The sequence below is a fragment of the Spermophilus citellus genome (assembly GCF_964194105.1).
Source record: "Spermophilus citellus genome assembly, chromosome: 13".
NCBI lineage: Eukaryota > Metazoa > Chordata > Mammalia > Rodentia > Sciuridae > Spermophilus > Spermophilus citellus.
The window spans coordinates 42,338,804-42,357,479 of NC_138193.1; the positions used below are offsets into that span (position 1 = coordinate 42,338,804).

Genomic DNA, 18,676 nt, shown 5'->3' on the forward strand with positions numbered 1-18,676 from the left:
TTGAGATGTGGAGATGTTAGGTTGGCAATTGACAATGTAAATGTGGAATTTAAGACAAAGGTCTTGGTTAGGTATATAAGGGTGGGGAGTGGTAGGAGTCACTATACACATGTTATTTATTTCCCTGATAAGAGATGATATCACCAAAGGCACACATTTAGATGAAAAAGAGAAGGCTAAAGAGAGAAAAAGAAAAGAAGAAAACCAGGGAAAGTGAGCCCCAGAAGTCAAGTGAAATGAATCTTGCAATCCCTGGAGCCATTTTTGTTGTTTCAACTGGACAGGTTTACAGGGAGGGTATACTGGCACCCAATGGGAAAAGACTAGGAATGCTGGTAAATATCTTACGAAGTGCAGGATGATCTCCCATGACAAAGAATCATTATGTCCAAAATATCAATAATGCTGTGATTGGCAGCTCAAAAGACTAAATCAGCAGGATTGCAAGTTTAAAGTTAGCTCAACAACTTAGGGAGGCCCTAAGCATCTTAGCAAGACCCTATCTCAAATAAAAAATAAAAAGGACTGGAGATATGGCTTAGTGGTTAAGCGCTCCTAGGTTCAATCCCTGGTATAAAATACTGCTGCTACTACTACTAATGCTTTTGTTGAGGAGGGAAAGTGAATGGATAGGGAAATAAAGAATAATGGGTGGACACTGATAAAGACTAACTGATTATTAATTTAAAGCGAGAAACTTGAGAATGGATTTGTTTTTCTCTAACCATTGTTTGGTGGCACATGTGTGCAATCTTAGAGTAGATGGAAACTTGGATTTAACCAAGTTGTCATCTTGTCATATGTGTAATTTGAAGTGTGAGCGAGCCAGGGTTTTTATGTGAATGTACTGATCAACTATGGATTTTAAATTGGATAAAGAAGTATATGAGGACATGAGTTGTTGAGGAACAATGAAAAGGAGATCATCTTTTAAGTAAATAACAGGTTGTTTGTGATGATCAGCCAAATTTGAAAACTGAATTTTAAAAAGACCGTTTTAATAGCTATTTTGGCTTCACTGACACCTGTTTTGCTCCAAAGTGCAAAGCTAGAATATGGATATGTGTTATTATCTGAGAATAGTTAACTTGTTTATTTTTCTTTTCCTAAGTTGCTAAGATTGCCTTTGCTTCTCTATAGGCTTCCTGGTCTGCCTCTTCATGGATCTTTTGCTTTTTCTCCTCAGGGCACCTTTCATAGCCAGCAGGCATTGGACTATGGCACCAAACTTGTTGGAGGAACCACTCCAGGGAAAGGAGGGAAGACACATCTGGGCTTACCTGTCTTTAATACTGTGAAGGAGGTAATTAATGGTACATGAGTTTGGCAAGAAAAGAAAAGCAGGGGAATAGACAGAGATCTTAATTGTGTCCCTTTTGGGATGGTCATTTGCCATTTAATACTCAGTAACATGAAGAAATTTGAATTGTGGTAAAAAACCAAGATGTCATTTTGGCTTATAGGCACACATCATCTATTCAGGGAAAAAAGCATCGTGGCCTGGCTTCCATCTGGCTTTTTATTCTTTTCTTATTTTTCTTCTAGGATGATAGTAGTATAAATGTCAGCAGTACCTCTGGGTACTTCATGCACAATGCCCAATTCAAGCCTCATCACAATCCCCTGAGGAACTTGCAGTTTTCATCCCTGTTTTAAAGCCAAGGATGTTACTAATGTGAAGAGGCTAAGGGTCTTACAAGTAGTCTCACAGGCTCAGAGTAAAAGAAACTGAATTATAAAGTCAGATTGGCAAATCACAGGGTCCTACTTCTCTAAATCACTGATTTCTTAGTAATGAATTAAATTAACCTTTAGGTCTTTGTTACAAAACTAATGTGTGCTTATTATAAAGTGTAGATAAAGCTAACTTAAGTTAATATTATAATGTTTTCCACAGCTCAGATTTTGCTGCTTTAGAGGACTAATTTAAGCTCAGTGTGTCTTCCAGTCTCTACTTTTATCTGAATTTATATAAAAATTACAGTTTTTTGAAAGAAACCATAGTACAAATTCTTGGGTTATTTAATAAAAATAATTATAGGGAATAACAATACCTAGGATTGGCATATAGATCAATCCTAACTGTATTCCTCTCCTCTTCTTAGCAAAATTTAAAGGTATATCTTAAGGTATTGCTTTTTTTGAAGTACAAATTTACACACCTAATCTCTTAGGTCTAAATACTGGCTGAATAGAGGATACTCTTAATCCTAAAATGCAGAAAAAAGCAAGTATCCTTCAAATTGAAATTTTTTGTTTTATTTTAAGCTAGAATATAGACTGTATTATGTGTATGTATTCAAGTGTGCTGTATTTAAATTTAAAAAAAAATAAAATATTAGAAATCATATTCTGTAGAGGAATTATTTAGATTTTTTTCTTCAAATTTAAAATTTTTTTTCCTTTTAAATTCTATTGTGGCTGACTGTAACCTCAAAACAGAGAGAGGAGATGGTTTGTCAGAATTCTTTGAGACAGACTTTTCTTTTGTCATGGGCTTTTTTTAAAAAAAGAAAGTTTTGTTGCTAAGCAATTTATTTGTTATTCATAGTGACACAGTAGATGTGGCATTTGGAATGTTCTGTAAATTCTTTGACAGATGTTGTTTATTTCTTACCTGTTCAGTTCTTAGGAAGAATTTTCTGCATGAGTAGGAATGATACTTTTCATCCAGTCTGATTTCCCATCACATCATACTTGTCACTGTCTTAACTTTTTTTTTTTTTTTTTTTTTTTAATAAGCAGCATCCATTTTTTTTACTTAGGTAAATTTTAGGGAGAGGAATCATGCCAACAGATTATAGCTCTGCCATTTTCCACAGAAACCTCCAAGAAAATTCTGTATCACCAACAATACATTTATCTGCAGCTGTGCATCTGAAAGCTACAACAAACACATACTCATAAACAGTTCTTTCTCAAGTATGACTTACATGAGAATCATGCTTTGGAGATTTTCAGTTCTCTTTATTCTCTCTTTCTAGTTCCAGATTTGAACATAACTAGGCTAGGTTCTCATATCCCTGACACTGAGCCCCTACCTGAAAACAGAACAAAAATCTTTGTTAATTTTTTCATTGTAAAAATAATACACACACACACATAATATGAATTCACATATATGTGAAATTTCCAAAAATGCAGAAACATAAACTATAGAAAGTACTTTCCTAGTTCCATCTCTCAGAAAGAGCCATTGTGAGTGGTTTGGTGAATATTTTTCCAGATCTTTTCCCTACACATATCCTGCCATGTGTTTTATTATTTATAAAAATGGAATAATTATATGCATGTTATCTTGCAATTTGCATTTTTTTCTCTCTTTTTTTCTTTTTTTATTGTTGGTCGTTCAAAACATTACATAGTTCTTGATATATCATATTTCACAGTTTGATTCAAGTGGGTTATGAACTCCCATATTTACCCCGTATACAGATTGCTGAATCACATCATTTACACTGCCATTGATTTACACATTGCCATTCTAGTGTCTGTTGTATTCTGCTGCCTTTCCTATCCTCTACTATCCCCCCTCCCTTCCCCTCCCCTCTTCTCTCTCTACCCCCTCTACTGTAAATCATTTCTTCCACTTGTATTATTCTTCCCTTACCCCTCACTTCCTCTTGTATGTAATTTTGTATAACCCTGAGGATCACCTTCCATTTCCATGCAATTTCCCTTCTCTCTCCCTTTCCCTCCCACCTCTCATCCCTGTTTAATGTTAGTCATCTTCTCATGCTCTTCTTCCCTACTCTGTTCTTAGTTACTCTCCTTATATCAAAGAAGACATTTGGCATTTGTTTTTTAGGGATTGGCTAGCTTCACTTAGCATAATCTGCTCTAATGCCATCCATTTCCCTCCAAATTCTATAATTTTGTCATTTTTTAATGCAGAGTAATACTCCATTGTGTATAAATGCCACATTTTTTTTATCCATTCGTCTATTGAAGGGCATCTAGGTTGCTTCCACAGTCTTGCTATTGTGAATTGTGCTGCTATGAACATCGATGTAGCAGTGTCCCTGTAGCATGCTCTTATTAGGTCTTTAGGGAATAGACCGAGAAGGGGAATAGCTGGGTCAAATGGTGGTTCCATTCCCAGCTTTCCAAGAAATCTCCATACTGCTTTCCAAATTGGCTGCACCAATTTGCAGTCCCACCAACAATGAACATGTGTACCCTTTTCCCCACATCCTCGCCAGCACTTGTTGTTGTTTGACTTTAACTTCTGGCAGTATTTGTAACTCTTAGAGTTGAGAACTATCATTTTTCAATAAATTATGCCCATGATCTGACTTCTTTTTGGTTCCAATCTAGTTCATATTTCTTTACTTTTGTTCACCCACTCCATCAACATCTTGAACAGAGTTTTTAAAAAAATATTTATAAAACTGGCATTATTTGTAGATGATCATCGTTGGTAGTTTTTCTTCTGTCATAGTCAAGAAAGTTTTTATTAGGAATGTAGTAGAGAAAGCTCTTTGATATCTGGAAATGTGAGGAATTATTCAGGGATGATTCTTGAAGATATTATCTTTTACTTCTGTCCCTTCTGCTAGTTGAACTGGTATGTTCTTTAGCTTAGTACTCATATACATCACATGCACAGCCTTACAAAATTCTTTGATTTCCATTTTGATTCAGCAACAGTTTTATCATTTAGTGGAGATTCCTGCTATAATAGACCTGAGTGGATACTTTGGGATCAGGTATACCCAGGGTTAAATCTTATCTCTGCTGCTTCCTTATGTGACCTTGAACAGTTCTTCAATATATCTTGGCTTCAGCATCTATCTTGATTTGTAAAATGGTGATACTAAGATTCAGGATTGTGATGAAGTCCTGCTACTCTTAGAGAGAGGGAAATTTTCAAGTCTCTATCTTCAGGGAGCTTCTATTATAGTAGAAGACTTAGCTGCACAGAGAAGTGGGTAGAAGGATACCTTTGCATTGACATATGTAGATACTATGTAAAGACCAAATGTATAGACCAGGCTCATGTCCACAGAGAGAATAATGGTGGTCAAATTGGTGGCCTCCAAGTGCTTGCATTGTGAAAGGTGACAGTGTTAAAACTGCATGTGCATTTTTGTGTAATTGGTATATTTCTAATAAATATGCATTCATAGTAGAAAAGGTAAGAAAACTTCATTCTTTTTGTGAATATTTACTGAGCGTATATTTTTTTCTGCTTTTATTAGTTCACTACAGTTACACATAATGTTGAGATTCATTTTGACATTCAAGCATGGACTATAATTTGCTTCAATTTAATCCCTAGTACTTCCCCTTTCTTTCTTCTCCTCACTTTCTTTCCTGTACTCTGCTGATCTTCCTTCTATTTATTTATAGTCTTTTAAAATTAGCATATTATGAATATACATAAAATTAGCACATTATGAATATACATAAAGGTGAAATTTATATATGTATGTAGGAAAATTTGGTCAGATTCATTCCACAGTTCCTCCCTTTTCCTGTCCATCTTTCCTCCCCTTTGATTCCTTCCCTCTACTCCACTGATCTCTCTTCTGAATATAATATATTTTTAAACAGATATCTGTGAGCTGAGTTTTGAACATTTGGAGCTCACTAGTCCTTCTGGAGAAGTACAGGGGCTTTGTTAATGAATAGTATAATTTCTTAATCATGATAAATCTGGAATAAACAGGAATGAGGGGACACAAATGCAAGACAAGCAGTGCTTTTGGGTCTACTGATGTGCCATCATTTGAAGGAATGAGATGTCACAGAACCTTTCAATCCACAGTGGCATTCAAAGGAGTTAGAGAAGAGGCTTTGATTGTGCTATTTTCTGACACTGTGAACTGGAGGATGGCAGGAATTAGGGCAACCTGTGTTGTCTCCTGGTGGCATTGTTTCCTGACCCCTAGACATCAATAAAATCATAGTATTGAATTTATATAATGTTTATGACTTAACCAATCATGAAGTGCTTTATGGTTAATGTTTCAGGCCAAAGAACAGACAGGAGCAACAGCTTCTGTCATTTATGTCCCTCCTCCTTTTGCTGCTGCGGCCATTGATGAAGCTGTTGAGGCAGAAATACCCTTGGTTGTGTGCATTACTGAAGGTATCCCACAACAGGACATGGTACGGGTCAAGCACAAACTGCTGCGTCAGGGAAAGACAAGGCTAATTGGGCCAAACTGCCCTGGAGTCATCAATGTGAGTGCAAAAATAAATAAATAAATAAATAAAAAAGAAGCTCAGATTTAGCCTCTCACAAAGCTAAACAGCTTTGAACCAGTCTAAGGGTACTTATGTATATGATCTATGATTTACAATTTTTTCTTTTTTTTTTAAATTTTCTGAAACAGTGATTTATTTTCTTTCAGCCTGGAGAATGCAAGATTGGCATCATGCCTGGCCATATTCACAAGAAAGGAAGAATTGGTGAGTTAGTTTGTTACTTAATTGTAGATTTAAAACAAACCAACCAACAAACAAAAAACTCTGTGCTCCAAACTCTCAAAACTCAGAGAATTTGTGACTCTGAAAATCAAATTTATTCTATTGATTAATTTAATTTAGTAGAATTTACCAAAGAAGTTTTATAGTGACTCAATTCTATATCCCAAATGTAATTAATTTATTTGAGAAGCGGTTATAATTCTATAGAATCAGTAAAGATTTTGGAGTTTTTTAAAGATTCTTTTCCTGTAAAACAGTCTGTGGACTCTTTCATATGTTTACATGTCAGTAGTTGATTATATAATAGTATTCTATTTGTAGTTTTACTGCTGTTTATCTGATCTCTTGTAATGAACATCTGAGTTGTTCCTAGTTTTAAGCTTTATGAATGAAGCCAACATCTGGTCTGTAGGCTTTTTTTATGGACACATTTTCATTTCTCTTAAGCAAAATATCAAAGAATGGAATTGCTGAATCAGAGGATTAAGTATGTTCAACTCTTTAAGAAATTACCAAATAGTTCAGTGAACTAACTGGCTATATCATTTTATATTTTTACAACTAATGCATGATAGTTCCAGTTGTTTACATGTTCACATTTAGTGTTATTGGTCTTTTTAAATTTCATTCTATTGGCATTCTATGGGCAATGAAATGGAATCTCTTTGTGTTTTTAATTTTAGTGTCCCTCGTGATTAATCATGTAAAGCATCTTTTCTTATGCTTTAGAGGATGCACATATCCTCTTTTGCAAAATAACACTTCAAGTTTATTGCCTGTTATACTTTAGGGGTTGTCTTTTTATTGTTGATTATAAGGGGCTTTATAAATATTTTGGATATAAATCCTGTGTCAGATATATGTGTTGTGAATATTTTTTACCCTTAGTCTTCCAAGATCCTAAAAATTACTCTCTTAGATATCACAAACTTTTTCAAAATGCTTTGGGAAAATTGTCCTGCTGGTTGGTTAGCTCTTTAAGGAAATGGCCAAACTAATATTTCAAAGTTAGGTTCATTATGACTGTTTTTAGACTCTTCATAACTGTCACTAAGATACACTGTTTTTCTACCATAATGGATGATTACAGTGTTCTCTGTCTATATACCATGGCTCTTAAAACTAAATAATAATCATGATAGTAGGTAAATGTTGATGGCATAGTTTGCAGAATTGGGTTAAAGGTCATGATTTTTGTTTATTACTAATGTTTCTTAGAGCTGTCAGTCCTTCTGCCAGTAGTAAACTTGATAGCTTTGCTTAGGGACATTACAGGAAACTCCATAGGCCATCTGAACTCCACTGGGGCCTGATCCACATAGTCACTGATGTCCTATCCTAATACATGTTTGAATATTCTTTATATTCTTTGGTCTGCTTTTTTTTTATGGGTACTGTTAATACTTAATAGCATTTGCTATGACACTCGGGGAAAAAAATAGCTACCTGTGGATCACTGTAGGACATTCATTATTCTTTTCATAATCCTGCCTCTATTTTCAATATTTGGCAATAGTACCAACCTTGATCTCAAGAGGAAGGAGTTGATTGTGGTGCGTGCCCTCTAACAGTGCATTATAGTAACATTGGGGATAATAGTAAACCATTCAGTGGAAGAAATTGTTTCTACACACACACAAAAAAATGTTTATGGTTTCTTTGTGATAGATAAAACATAACATTTTGTCCTTATCTCCCAGTATTAAGGGTGACAGGAAATATATAAATGCTGAGGAGATTTAGAGAAAGAGATTTTATTCCATCTGTTTGGGATGATCAGGAAAGACTTCTAAGAGAAAATAGCATTTAAGATTTTGATGTGGGCCTTGAAAGATACTGAGAATTTTTATGAGATGGTCAAATGTTCCATTTTAAATAGAACAAATATGGAAAGATACAAAAGCATGAAGTGAGAAATAACCCAATACTCTTATAAGTAGGGAAATAAAGGGAATCAAGTCTGGGAAGGGAGGCAGGGCCTGTGCTAGATTGTGTTAGAGAAGAGTTCCACATGAAGTGAGGCATTTTCATTTCTACTCTTTGGTAGAATTCATCTGAAAGAACGACATGTGCTGTCAGGTACTGTCTAGCAGTGACCAAGATACTTGCATGCCTTTCTCTCATTTGACTGACTGATGCAAAGAATCTAAAGTTATGTATACCTAAATTTATACTGGGAAAATGTGTATTTATCACCAGTCACACACTTTGTACCCCCCGAATATACAACAACAATGACACAACACTTTTCTTACAAATGTGAATATGCTGCATTGAATCTAAGGAAGCTTATGGTCATTATCATTTTTGTCTCAATCTGGCAATAATCTGCTTGGGCATCATAATGTTAGCAAAGGTCTTTTGAGTTCTTAAAAATGTGCTCCATAGCTGAAGTTTAAAAAAGGAAAACCGTAGACATGCTATAGTTATACTCCAGAGCCAATTCTCTGATCTTAGCCCATATAAAGTTTTGTGTTTTTTTTTAATTAAGTTTAATATGTTCAACAATTGAAGTTATTTATTCATACTTTTCAACCTCTTCAAAATTAGAGATACATCTATTATGTATCTTTTGTTCTAATGTATTGTGCAGATTGTGGCATGGGGATAAATTACCTTTGCAGAAACTCAGTCATGCATTATGAACTATAAGAGAAGAACATTGTATAAGGGAAATTTCGGATAAAGGAGACTTGATGAATTTAGAGGGATATTGCTTATGTATTGTTGGAAAACTCTTCAGAAAATAGTGTGGGGAAGGTAGATAGCCTTGCTGAATATGACTCATCCTGGTTTTGATGGTTTAATGGTTGGGGTTCCTGAAGTCAATCTGTTATGTTCTACCATCCAAAGCAGAATTGTGTCTGCCAAGTTTATATTGATATTATTATCTCCTTCATAAAGATTCTCAGAAGATTATCTTGCATTGCTTTTTAATCATAAAATAACCTTAATAATGTATTTTATTCATCTAATTTTAATAACTTCCCTTTTCTTCTCACTGTGTCATTTGAAGGAATTGATTTGGATGGCAAATCATGGGATGAATTCAGAATATATTTAATGTAGTTTACCACATAATAATCTATTACATAAATGCAATCTAATATCTTTGAATTCTTTTACTTTAAGGTATTGTGTCCAGATCTGGCACCTTGACTTATGAAGCAGTTCACCAAACAACACAAGTTGGATTGGGGCAATCTTTGTGTGTTGGTGAGAGATTTTTGCTAAAATCATTTTATTGGAATGTAGTCTCTTTATTGAATGAGTAGAGTAATAATTATTTATTTGATTATTTATGAGGTTTTAATATCATTTTATTAAAAAGATATTATAATCTTAAGTTTAATTTGCCTAAGTGTGAAGCTCTTCTGTATTTCAAGTTTCCTAGTCCGAGATTTGATTTTTAGGTTGCAAACAACCATCCTTTGATGTGTGGCTCCTGGGGAGAGCTTTTCTCCCTGAAAATGTCACTATTTTGCAACTGTGAAGAAATGGTTCCTTATATTAGAACTTTTGTTTATTATTGTAATTATTTTCAGTGCTTTGTAGTTGTGAAATTCTTTGCCATTCATTGTTTTGTTCCTAAGGCAACCCTCTGAGGTACCTCTCAGCTAAAAGTTGGTTATAGTCTTTGGGGGCATAAAGTCAAGGTTGGGGAGGGCTGAGTTAGCCCTAAGTCATCTCTTTTTGCCACACCACAATGTCTCCCACTTCAAAAAATAAAAATGCTTACAAGTTTTAAATTTTAGAATAATTTTAGTCTTTTTAGCCAAAAGCCAAGCCAGTTTCTCATTTTTATAATATTGCTTCAAAGCCTTAGAATATCTTTTTTTTTTTTTAAAGAGAGAGAGAGAGAGATAATTTTTTAATATTTATTTTTTAGTTTTCGGTGGACACAACATCTTTATTTTATTATTATTTTTTTTTATGTGGTGCTAAGGATCCCAGCGCCCCGCGCATGCCAGGCGGTGCATTACAGCTTGAGCCACATCCCTAGCCCATTAGAATATCTTTCAGAAATATCTTTTATGTAATAAAAGATTATAAAACATAGCTCTGGAGTATTTTTGTTACTCTCTGAATCCATAAATTCAAATTGAAGACATTAAAGCACGATCTTTGACACAGGATAATTTAATGTGATGTGTAGAACAACAATAGATTTGGGAATAGATTTGCCAGTTCCATCTTCTCCAGCTTCAGTTTTTTAATTTGTAAATGTAGGATAATAAGACCTATCTTACAGAAAGCTTGGAGGAGGAATTAGCAAATACCAGGTGTAAAGTATGCTAAATAAAGTATATGGTTTGACACAATGGTTGGCACCTAATAAATGCTAGTTTCCTTCTTCAACTTCACTTTTCAGAGATACAAGTGTGCTCTTAATGAGTTTATAATTAAAAAAAAAAATGGCACCCAGTCTATTGGGAACACTTACTTTAATCCTTTCAAAGTGCTCATTCTTAAATGTCATGTATAGGCTATCTCATCACTCACTCTGAATCTAAAGAAAAGAGGGTCAGGATACCCTGTGCTCTGTCACTCATGACACTTGTGCCTTGAAACTTGTAAGTGGAAATACTGGAGTTTGTTTTATCAGTTAGTTCCTTTGAGGAAAGAAATTTGCTAAATATTTAATCTCTTCTTATGGTGAAACATCAGCTTATAGCACAAAGCCACATTTTCTAAAATGATCATTCTAAAGAGTCTGTAGTAACTTTGTGCTAGAGAAGAAGCTTATATGAAAGAGCTAAAACAAAAAGAGGGTTGTTTTTGTGCAGACCAGGAACCAACATCCATTTACATTTGCATAATATTAACAAACAGAAATAAGTGTAGCATTTTGTGATTTTTGAATATTAAATGCAAAAGTGATGATACATTTTAAAAGATCCAAGAGAAAGAAAATCAGTTGAAACAATATTCCTTACCTGAATTTCATAATTTGTCCTTAAATTTTCAATTGATGTTGATATTCTTTGATTGTCCCAGGTATTGGAGGTGATCCCTTTAATGGAACTAATTTTATTGACTGCCTTGAAATCTTTCTGAATGATTCAACCACAGAAGGCATCATATTGATTGGTGAAATTGGTGGTGATGCAGAAGAAAATGCTGCAGAGTTTTTGAAGCAAAATAATTCAGTAAGTTTAAATTTTTAAGAATATAGCTCTTTGCTCTGAATAATATCAGAGTTTTGTTTTAGAAATTAGTTTTATTTTTTCAAAGATGAGTTTTTCGAGACAACATGAAAAATAACAATTTTTCTGAGTAGGGCTTTCTCTACTGGACTCCTCTTTCTGGGTTGATTCGCTTTCTTTTCCCACAGTGCCTGATTTGTTTCCTTACTCTGAATCCTCCTTCCCAGGTATCACCTCTCACTTTGTGGTTGGTAAGTTGTCCTCTTGCTGCAGAGAACATTCAGACCGTCATCCTGAGGCCCCACTTGATCTGCGCGATGTAAATTTTCAACTGTGTTTGATGTTCTTTCTCCAGGTTGTAGGGAAATAAATGTACTTTCTCTTTCTCAAGGCTAACCCTTCCAAGGTCTTCTCATTTATGCCCTTCTACAGGATCTTGCCTCCTTCTAGTTTCAATCTTTTCTTGTAGAATGGCACTTTCCTTAAAAGATCATGTACAAAAGCTTTTTCTATCCATGTCCTCTGAAACCTTTCCTTAAAAAAACCTCTGTCTTAGAATTAAATGTGTGAAGGGGTAAATTTGGAGTTGTATCATAATTTCATTTAACTGAAGGGAAGAATTATAATTAAGCTCCTTTCCTAGGGTGAAGTGGGTGGTTAGGAAGAGGCTTAGTTATGACTGAGGCAGTTGCCTTCCCACATTCCCCACTCATTAACTGTACTCTGGCCATTGTTGTGTCTCAGAGCTGTGGGAAAACATGCAAATGATTTTGAGAGTTTCTCTGGTACTGATGAGTGAGTGAGTGAAAAAGCATTTTCAGAAGACTAGACAAGAGACTAGATATAATTTTCTCTTAATGCTTGTGAAAAAAATTAAGGAGTGAATAAATTAAATGTCATGGGGAAAAAATGAATACTAGATTGTTAAAGGAACCAATATTGTCACCTACAGGCCCATATACAAAAAACAGTGCACATTTATTTAAGGAATTTTCAAGGGCTATTTTGAAGTATACTTGATTTTCTTTTGTCATGGTTTTAAGCCCTAATTGAAATATAAGATACGACTCAACCTTCCACACATTTCTGGATCTTTTTCCTAACTTGTTATTCTCTACCTAATCCCCAGAGATCTGGCTTCTGCATAGAAGTGATGTGATCTTGAGAATGTTTCTTAACCTTGCTGTCTTAGTTTTCATGCATTAGTACAAGCCTTCCAGAATTTTTTTAAGGGTTGTGAAATTTAAATGACTCAATAACATATAGCAAAGTAGTGCCAGGTACATAATATGCCCTTTTATTGGCTGTTTACTGTTACTTAATCTCCTTCCTCTCCTGACAGTTTTTTGCAGAAGTCTCCAGTGGCTTCCATTCATTCTTCATCCTGTCCATTAAGTCCTCTTGTTTTTTCTCCTAGTTTTCCTCCCTTGGAACTATTTTGTGTGTCTGTTCATTAGATGTGAATGATTATCTTGCATAACTAACCTTGTATTTTATACAATTTCCATGGCAGAAACCTCAGAACCATCTTGTATTTCTCTTTACTCCTATTTCTACCAGTGGCTAAGCTGTGTATTAGTGGTATATCTAGAGTTAGAATTCCATCTATAGTTATTTCCTCTGTTCTGGTTTGGGTCTGCGTCTTATCTTACTTGTTCTTCTTTGACTCTTCTCTGTCTATATTTTTTCCAATTTTTAATTTTTTTTTAATGTTTTGGTACTGGATTGAACCCAGGGGTGCTTTATATCCACAGCTCTTTATATTTCTTATTTTGAGACAGGGTCTTGATAAGTTGCTGAGGCTGGCTTTGAACTGTAGTCTTCCTTGCTTATCCTCCCAATTGCTGGGATTATAGGTGTGGGCCACCATGCCTAGCCATTTTTTTTTTCCTCTTTTGTCCCTCGATCTATACCCAAAGAACTTAAAAACAGCTACAGGGACACAGTCATATCATTGTTTATAGCAGCACAATTCAAAATAGCTGAACTGTGGAACCAACCTAAATGGCCTTCAGTAGATGAATGGATAAAGAAAAATGTGATCTATATATTCATAATGGAATATTACTCAGCAATAAAAGAGAATAAAATCATGGCATTTGCAGGTAAATGGATGGAGTTGGAGAATATAATGCTAAGTAAAGTTAGCCAATCCCCAAAAACCAAATGCTGAATGTTTTCTCTGTTATAAGGAGGCTGATTCATAGTGGGGTTGGGAGGAGGAGTATGGGAGGATTAGTCGAACTCTAGATAGGGCAAAGGGGTGGGACGGGAAGGGAAGGAGCATGGGGGTAGAAAAGATGGTGGAACGAGAATGGACATCATTACCCTAAGTACATGTATGAAGCTACGAATGGTGTGAGTATACTTTGTGTACAACCAGAGATATGAAAAATTGTGCTCTATATGTGTAATATGAATTGTAATGTATTCTACTGTCATATATAGCAAATTAGAATAAAATTTTTAAAAGATTTTTAGTGTATTATAATTATACATAATAATGGAATTCATTATGCCATATTCATATAAGCACATTAACATAATTTGCTCACTCTCCTTCTTTAGTACCTTTCCTTTCTCTCCCCTCTTCCCTTCTCTCCTCCCTTTGCATCCCCTTTTTCTATTCTACTGAACTCTCTTCTATTACTATCATTATGTTAATTAGTACATTATCATTTTATATATAAGCAGGATTAATTATGGCATATTTGTACATGTATATAGCATAATTTGGTAGATTTTGTTTCCCAGTTTTTCCTCATGCCCTCCTCTAGATCTCCTTCCTCTACTCTATTGGTCTCCCTTCTGTTTTTATGAGATCCCTGCTTCTGATTTGTGCATATGATATGGTTAGACCTTTAACTCTCTGGGTCTGACTTATTATATTCAATATGATATTTTCCAATTCCATCCATTTACCAGAAAATCACATAATTTTATTCTTCTTTCTATCCATTGTATATGTATACCACAATTTCTTTATCTGTTAATTTATTGACAGGCACCTAGGCTGGTTCCATAACATGGCTCTTGTGAATTGTGTTTCTATAAATACTGATATGCTTGTATCACTATAGAATACTGATTTTAGTTCTTTTGGATAAATACCAAGGAATGGGATAGCTGGGTCATATGATGGTTCCATTCCTATTCTTTTTAGAAATCTCCATATTGCTTTCCAAAGTAGTTATACTAGTTTGCAGTCCCATCAACAGTTTATAAATATACCTTTTCCCTCACATCCCCACCAGCAGTTATTCTTAATGATTGTCATTCTAGTGGGAGTGAGATGGATCTCAACATAGTTTTGGTTTGCACTTCCTTGATTACTAGTAATGTTAAACTTTTTTTTTTTTTAATAAATTTGTTGGCCATTTGTATTTCTTCTTTTGAGAAATGTCTGTTTAGTTCATTTGCCCATTTATTTATTGGATTATTAATTTGGGGGGGGGAGTTAAGTTTTTTGAGTGCTTTATAAATTCTGAATATATAAGGGAAGAATAGCTGGCAAAGGTTTTCTCCCATGCTGTAAGCTTTCTCTTTGCATTGTCATTTCCTGCTGTGTTTTTAATTGGATTCCATTCCACTTTTTGATTCTTGTTTTGGTTCCTTAGGATTGAGGAATCTTATTAAGGAAGTTGGTGTCTGTGCCAATATATTGGAGTATTGATCCTAGGTTTTCTTCTAGCACTTGCAGTATTTCTGATCTAATTTCTAGGTCTTTGATAAAGTTTGGGTGAGAGATAGCAACCTAGTTTTATTCTTCTACATATGGATATCCAGTTTTCTCAGCACCATTTGTTAAAAGGCTATCTTTTCTCCAATGCATGTTTTTGGTACTTTTGTCAAGGTTCTATGTATTTATGTGGAATTTGTCTCTGTGTCTTCTATTCTATTGGTCTTCATGTCTGTTCTTATGCCAATACTGTGTTGTTTTTGTTGTTATAGCTTTGTAGAATAATTTTTTTTTTTTCTGTAGTAGTATTTGAGATCAGGTAATGTAATTTCTCCAGGATTGCTCTTTTTGCTCAGGATTGCTTTGACTACTCTAGGTCTTTGATTCTTTCATATGAATTTTAGGACTTTTTTCTAGGTCTGCAAAGAATGTCATTGATATTTTAATGGAGTTAACATTAAATCTGTAGATTGCTTTTAGTATTATAGCCATTTTGACAATGTTAATTCTGTATATCCAGAATCATTGGGGTCTTTCCATCTTCTAAAGTCTTCAATTTTCTCTTCTGAGTTTTATAATTTTTATTGTAAAATTCTTTCACCTCCTTAGATTTTTTTTGAGGCTATTGAGAATGAAATTATTTTTCCTAATTATTTTCTCAGCAGATTTATTATGAGAGTGTGGGAGAAATATTGATTTTTGTATGTTGATTTTATTCTACTTTGCTGAATTTATCAGGTCTAAGAGTCTTTTGGTGGAGTTTTTTTTTTAGATCTTCTAGATACAAGATCATGTCATCAGCAGACAAGGGTAGTTTGTTCAACCCCAGGGCTGCAAATGTCCCAAGCATACTGTTAACTAATTCAAAAGAAAGAACTTGGAGGATTCAATGGAGAGGATTTGGACATTTTATTGCTCACTCCCTGGTGGTAGGCCAGGATACAATGGAGGGCCTCACCATACCTACAAGCAGGGGGAATGTATAGAATAGGTTGCATACCCACTGCTCAAGTAGATTTCTTCAGATATTAATAAGTACATTCTTTTACTTTACAACAAAGTCCCTCTGCTTTGATCCTCACCTAAAGATTGGAAACAAGAGAAGTAGCCAGCTTCCACTCTCCATTTCCTTCTTTATTATACATTCTTTAGAACTTTATCTTATTGCAAGCTTTCCTAGGCACAGATTAATATTTAATCCAATACTTTCCTATTCATATCCCCACTTTTGGGGGGCTGTCAGGGAGGGATCAAGTGGAAATTATTATCACTCAGATATAAGATTCTCATATTTCTATGCAGAGATCACCAGCAGATGAGTAAATGACTTGTGGAGTCCTTTTAATTCTATTCCACAGGTACTATAGTAGTTGCTGGACATACAGAAATGAGTGAGAACAGTGTTCCTGTCTTCAGGGAATTTATTGTTTAATATGAGAATACATTGGAAGTATGTCACAGCCACTGTATTGAATATAATAATAGACATATGTAAAAAGCACATCAGGGTCACTGAAGAGATGATCATCTCTAAGATCTTCTTTTAGCTCATTAAATGTTTTAATAATTCGTTTTCTCTGGAATTTCATTCTCTTCAATGTCTGTGTTCCTTTGTTGGGGGATTATAAATTTGGGCAGGAGACTTGTTTTCCTGTTTCTTTGTGTGATATGGGATTCCTCTTCCTCTTTCACAAGGAGTTCCTTTTATGAGCAGTTGTCTCTTTTGTAATAAGTTCTATGCTGTCTGTATATCTTAGCTTTAACACATAGGCCTAGAGTATTCCAAGAGTTAATTTCAACCTTCGATGCTTCTAATTAGCTATTGCAGACCTGCTGATTTAATTTACTCTTGGAGAACTGCTTCAACACTATGGATTCCTCTGAGCCACCTGTGTTTTTGCTATAGGAGTGTGTATCCACGAGTGGATTTTAAGAGTCCCCTAGGCCATTTTCTCTGAGGGGCTAGTCATTTGAGGTTTTTATCTCCCCTATTCTACACATTAAAGTATTATTGAAGCTTGAGCAGGATTAGTTTGTATGTGGGCAAAGTGCACTGTGTCTCAGCTGGGTTGTGGGTGTAGTTCAGAGCAGTGCCTCCACACTAGGAATTTGTAGTATCCCAGTAGATTACCAGCACCTCTTTTAAAAATGAGAAACAAACAACAGCAATTCACAGCACTAAAATACACCCACAGTGCCTAGTATGACATCTACAAAACAAATTACCACAAAAAGAGGAATAGTGAGGTCAGCAGTTAACAACATCAACAATAATAAATAGCCATGAGTAAGATCTAACCTTAAAGTTAGCAGTAGGTGTCAACAACACTATCCACATAATAACAACTGTAATAATATGAATGGTAAGGGAAGGAATTATACAAATTATAAAAGTTGACAAAATTACAATTCAAAAAAATGACATAGGGAAGAAGAAAGAAAATTCAGAATATTTAAAATGTGAACAGAGATGAAGCAGAAGAGAGGTAGCAAGTGATACTTATAAAGAAGAAGAAAAATAAGTGAAAGAAATAGAATAGAGAAAGAACAAGAGAGTTTGGCTGTTAGAGAAAGAGTAATGAGAAAAACAAAATTAAACCCAAACAAACAAAAATTTCTAATCCTCAAAAGACAAAGCAAAATACAAATCATAAAGAAGAGAGGAAAAAAGTGAAAAAAAAATAGAAGACAATTATGTGTATATTCACAAACAAAACAACACAGCACGAACAAGAAAAAAAAGGAAGAGGAAGAAGGAGAAAAGGAAAAAAAAGAACTGAAAGAATTTTCTCCACTGAAGTGATCAAAACTGTCAACAAGGATGAATGTTCACTGCCTATGCCAGACTGCCCTTCTTTGTATTTCTTTTTGTACTGTGGTGACTACATATCCCTTAGAGAGAACAAGTGTTGAGGGTTATTAACCTCTTTTAATATTGCTTACCAAGCTGCCAGCTAGAGTGTCCTAGAACTCAAGCGTCTAAAACAGCTCTCAGCTTCCCTTTCTCACCAGTATAAGGTAGTACAGAAGGGAAGTACTGTCAATTGAAGTTTGGTACTTATAGATGGATATACTCCCAGGTTGGGGCTGATGCAGCTTTTTTTTTTTTTTTTTTTTTTTTTTTTAATAGAGCTGGTATATTTATTCCCATATTATTTTATTGATTCATTACAGTTGTACATAATGATGGGATTTGTTGTTACATATTCATAAAAGAGCACAATATAACAATGTAACTTGCTCAATATCATGCTCCACTATTTCCCCTTTCTCTCCCCTTCTCCCTCCCCCTGGTCCCTTTCCTTTACCTATCTCCCTTTCATTTTCATAAATCACTCTCCACACACATCCTTTTGTTTTCCTTTTTCTTCTCTAGCTTTCACATATGAGAGAAAACACAACGCTTGACCTTATG

General features: G+C 34.7%; 1 protein-coding gene across 2 annotated transcripts in view; it reads left to right on the top strand.

The window, feature by feature from the left end:
• SUCLG1 (succinate-CoA ligase GDP/ADP-forming subunit alpha) overlaps positions 1 to 18,676 on the top strand; it is a 36,371-nt gene that overhangs the window by 12,126 nt on the left and 5,569 nt on the right. For both annotated transcript variants that reach the window (XM_081265532.1, XM_081265533.1), the window contains exons 3-7: positions 1,187 to 1,303; positions 5,977 to 6,189; positions 6,360 to 6,417; positions 9,568 to 9,651; positions 11,434 to 11,585. In XM_081265532.1, the coding sequence (XP_081121658.1) occupies positions 1,187 to 1,303; positions 5,977 to 6,189; positions 6,360 to 6,417; positions 9,568 to 9,651; positions 11,434 to 11,585 (624 nt within the window). The remainder of the gene's footprint in view (positions 1 to 1,186; positions 1,304 to 5,976; positions 6,190 to 6,359; positions 6,418 to 9,567; positions 9,652 to 11,433; positions 11,586 to 18,676) is intronic.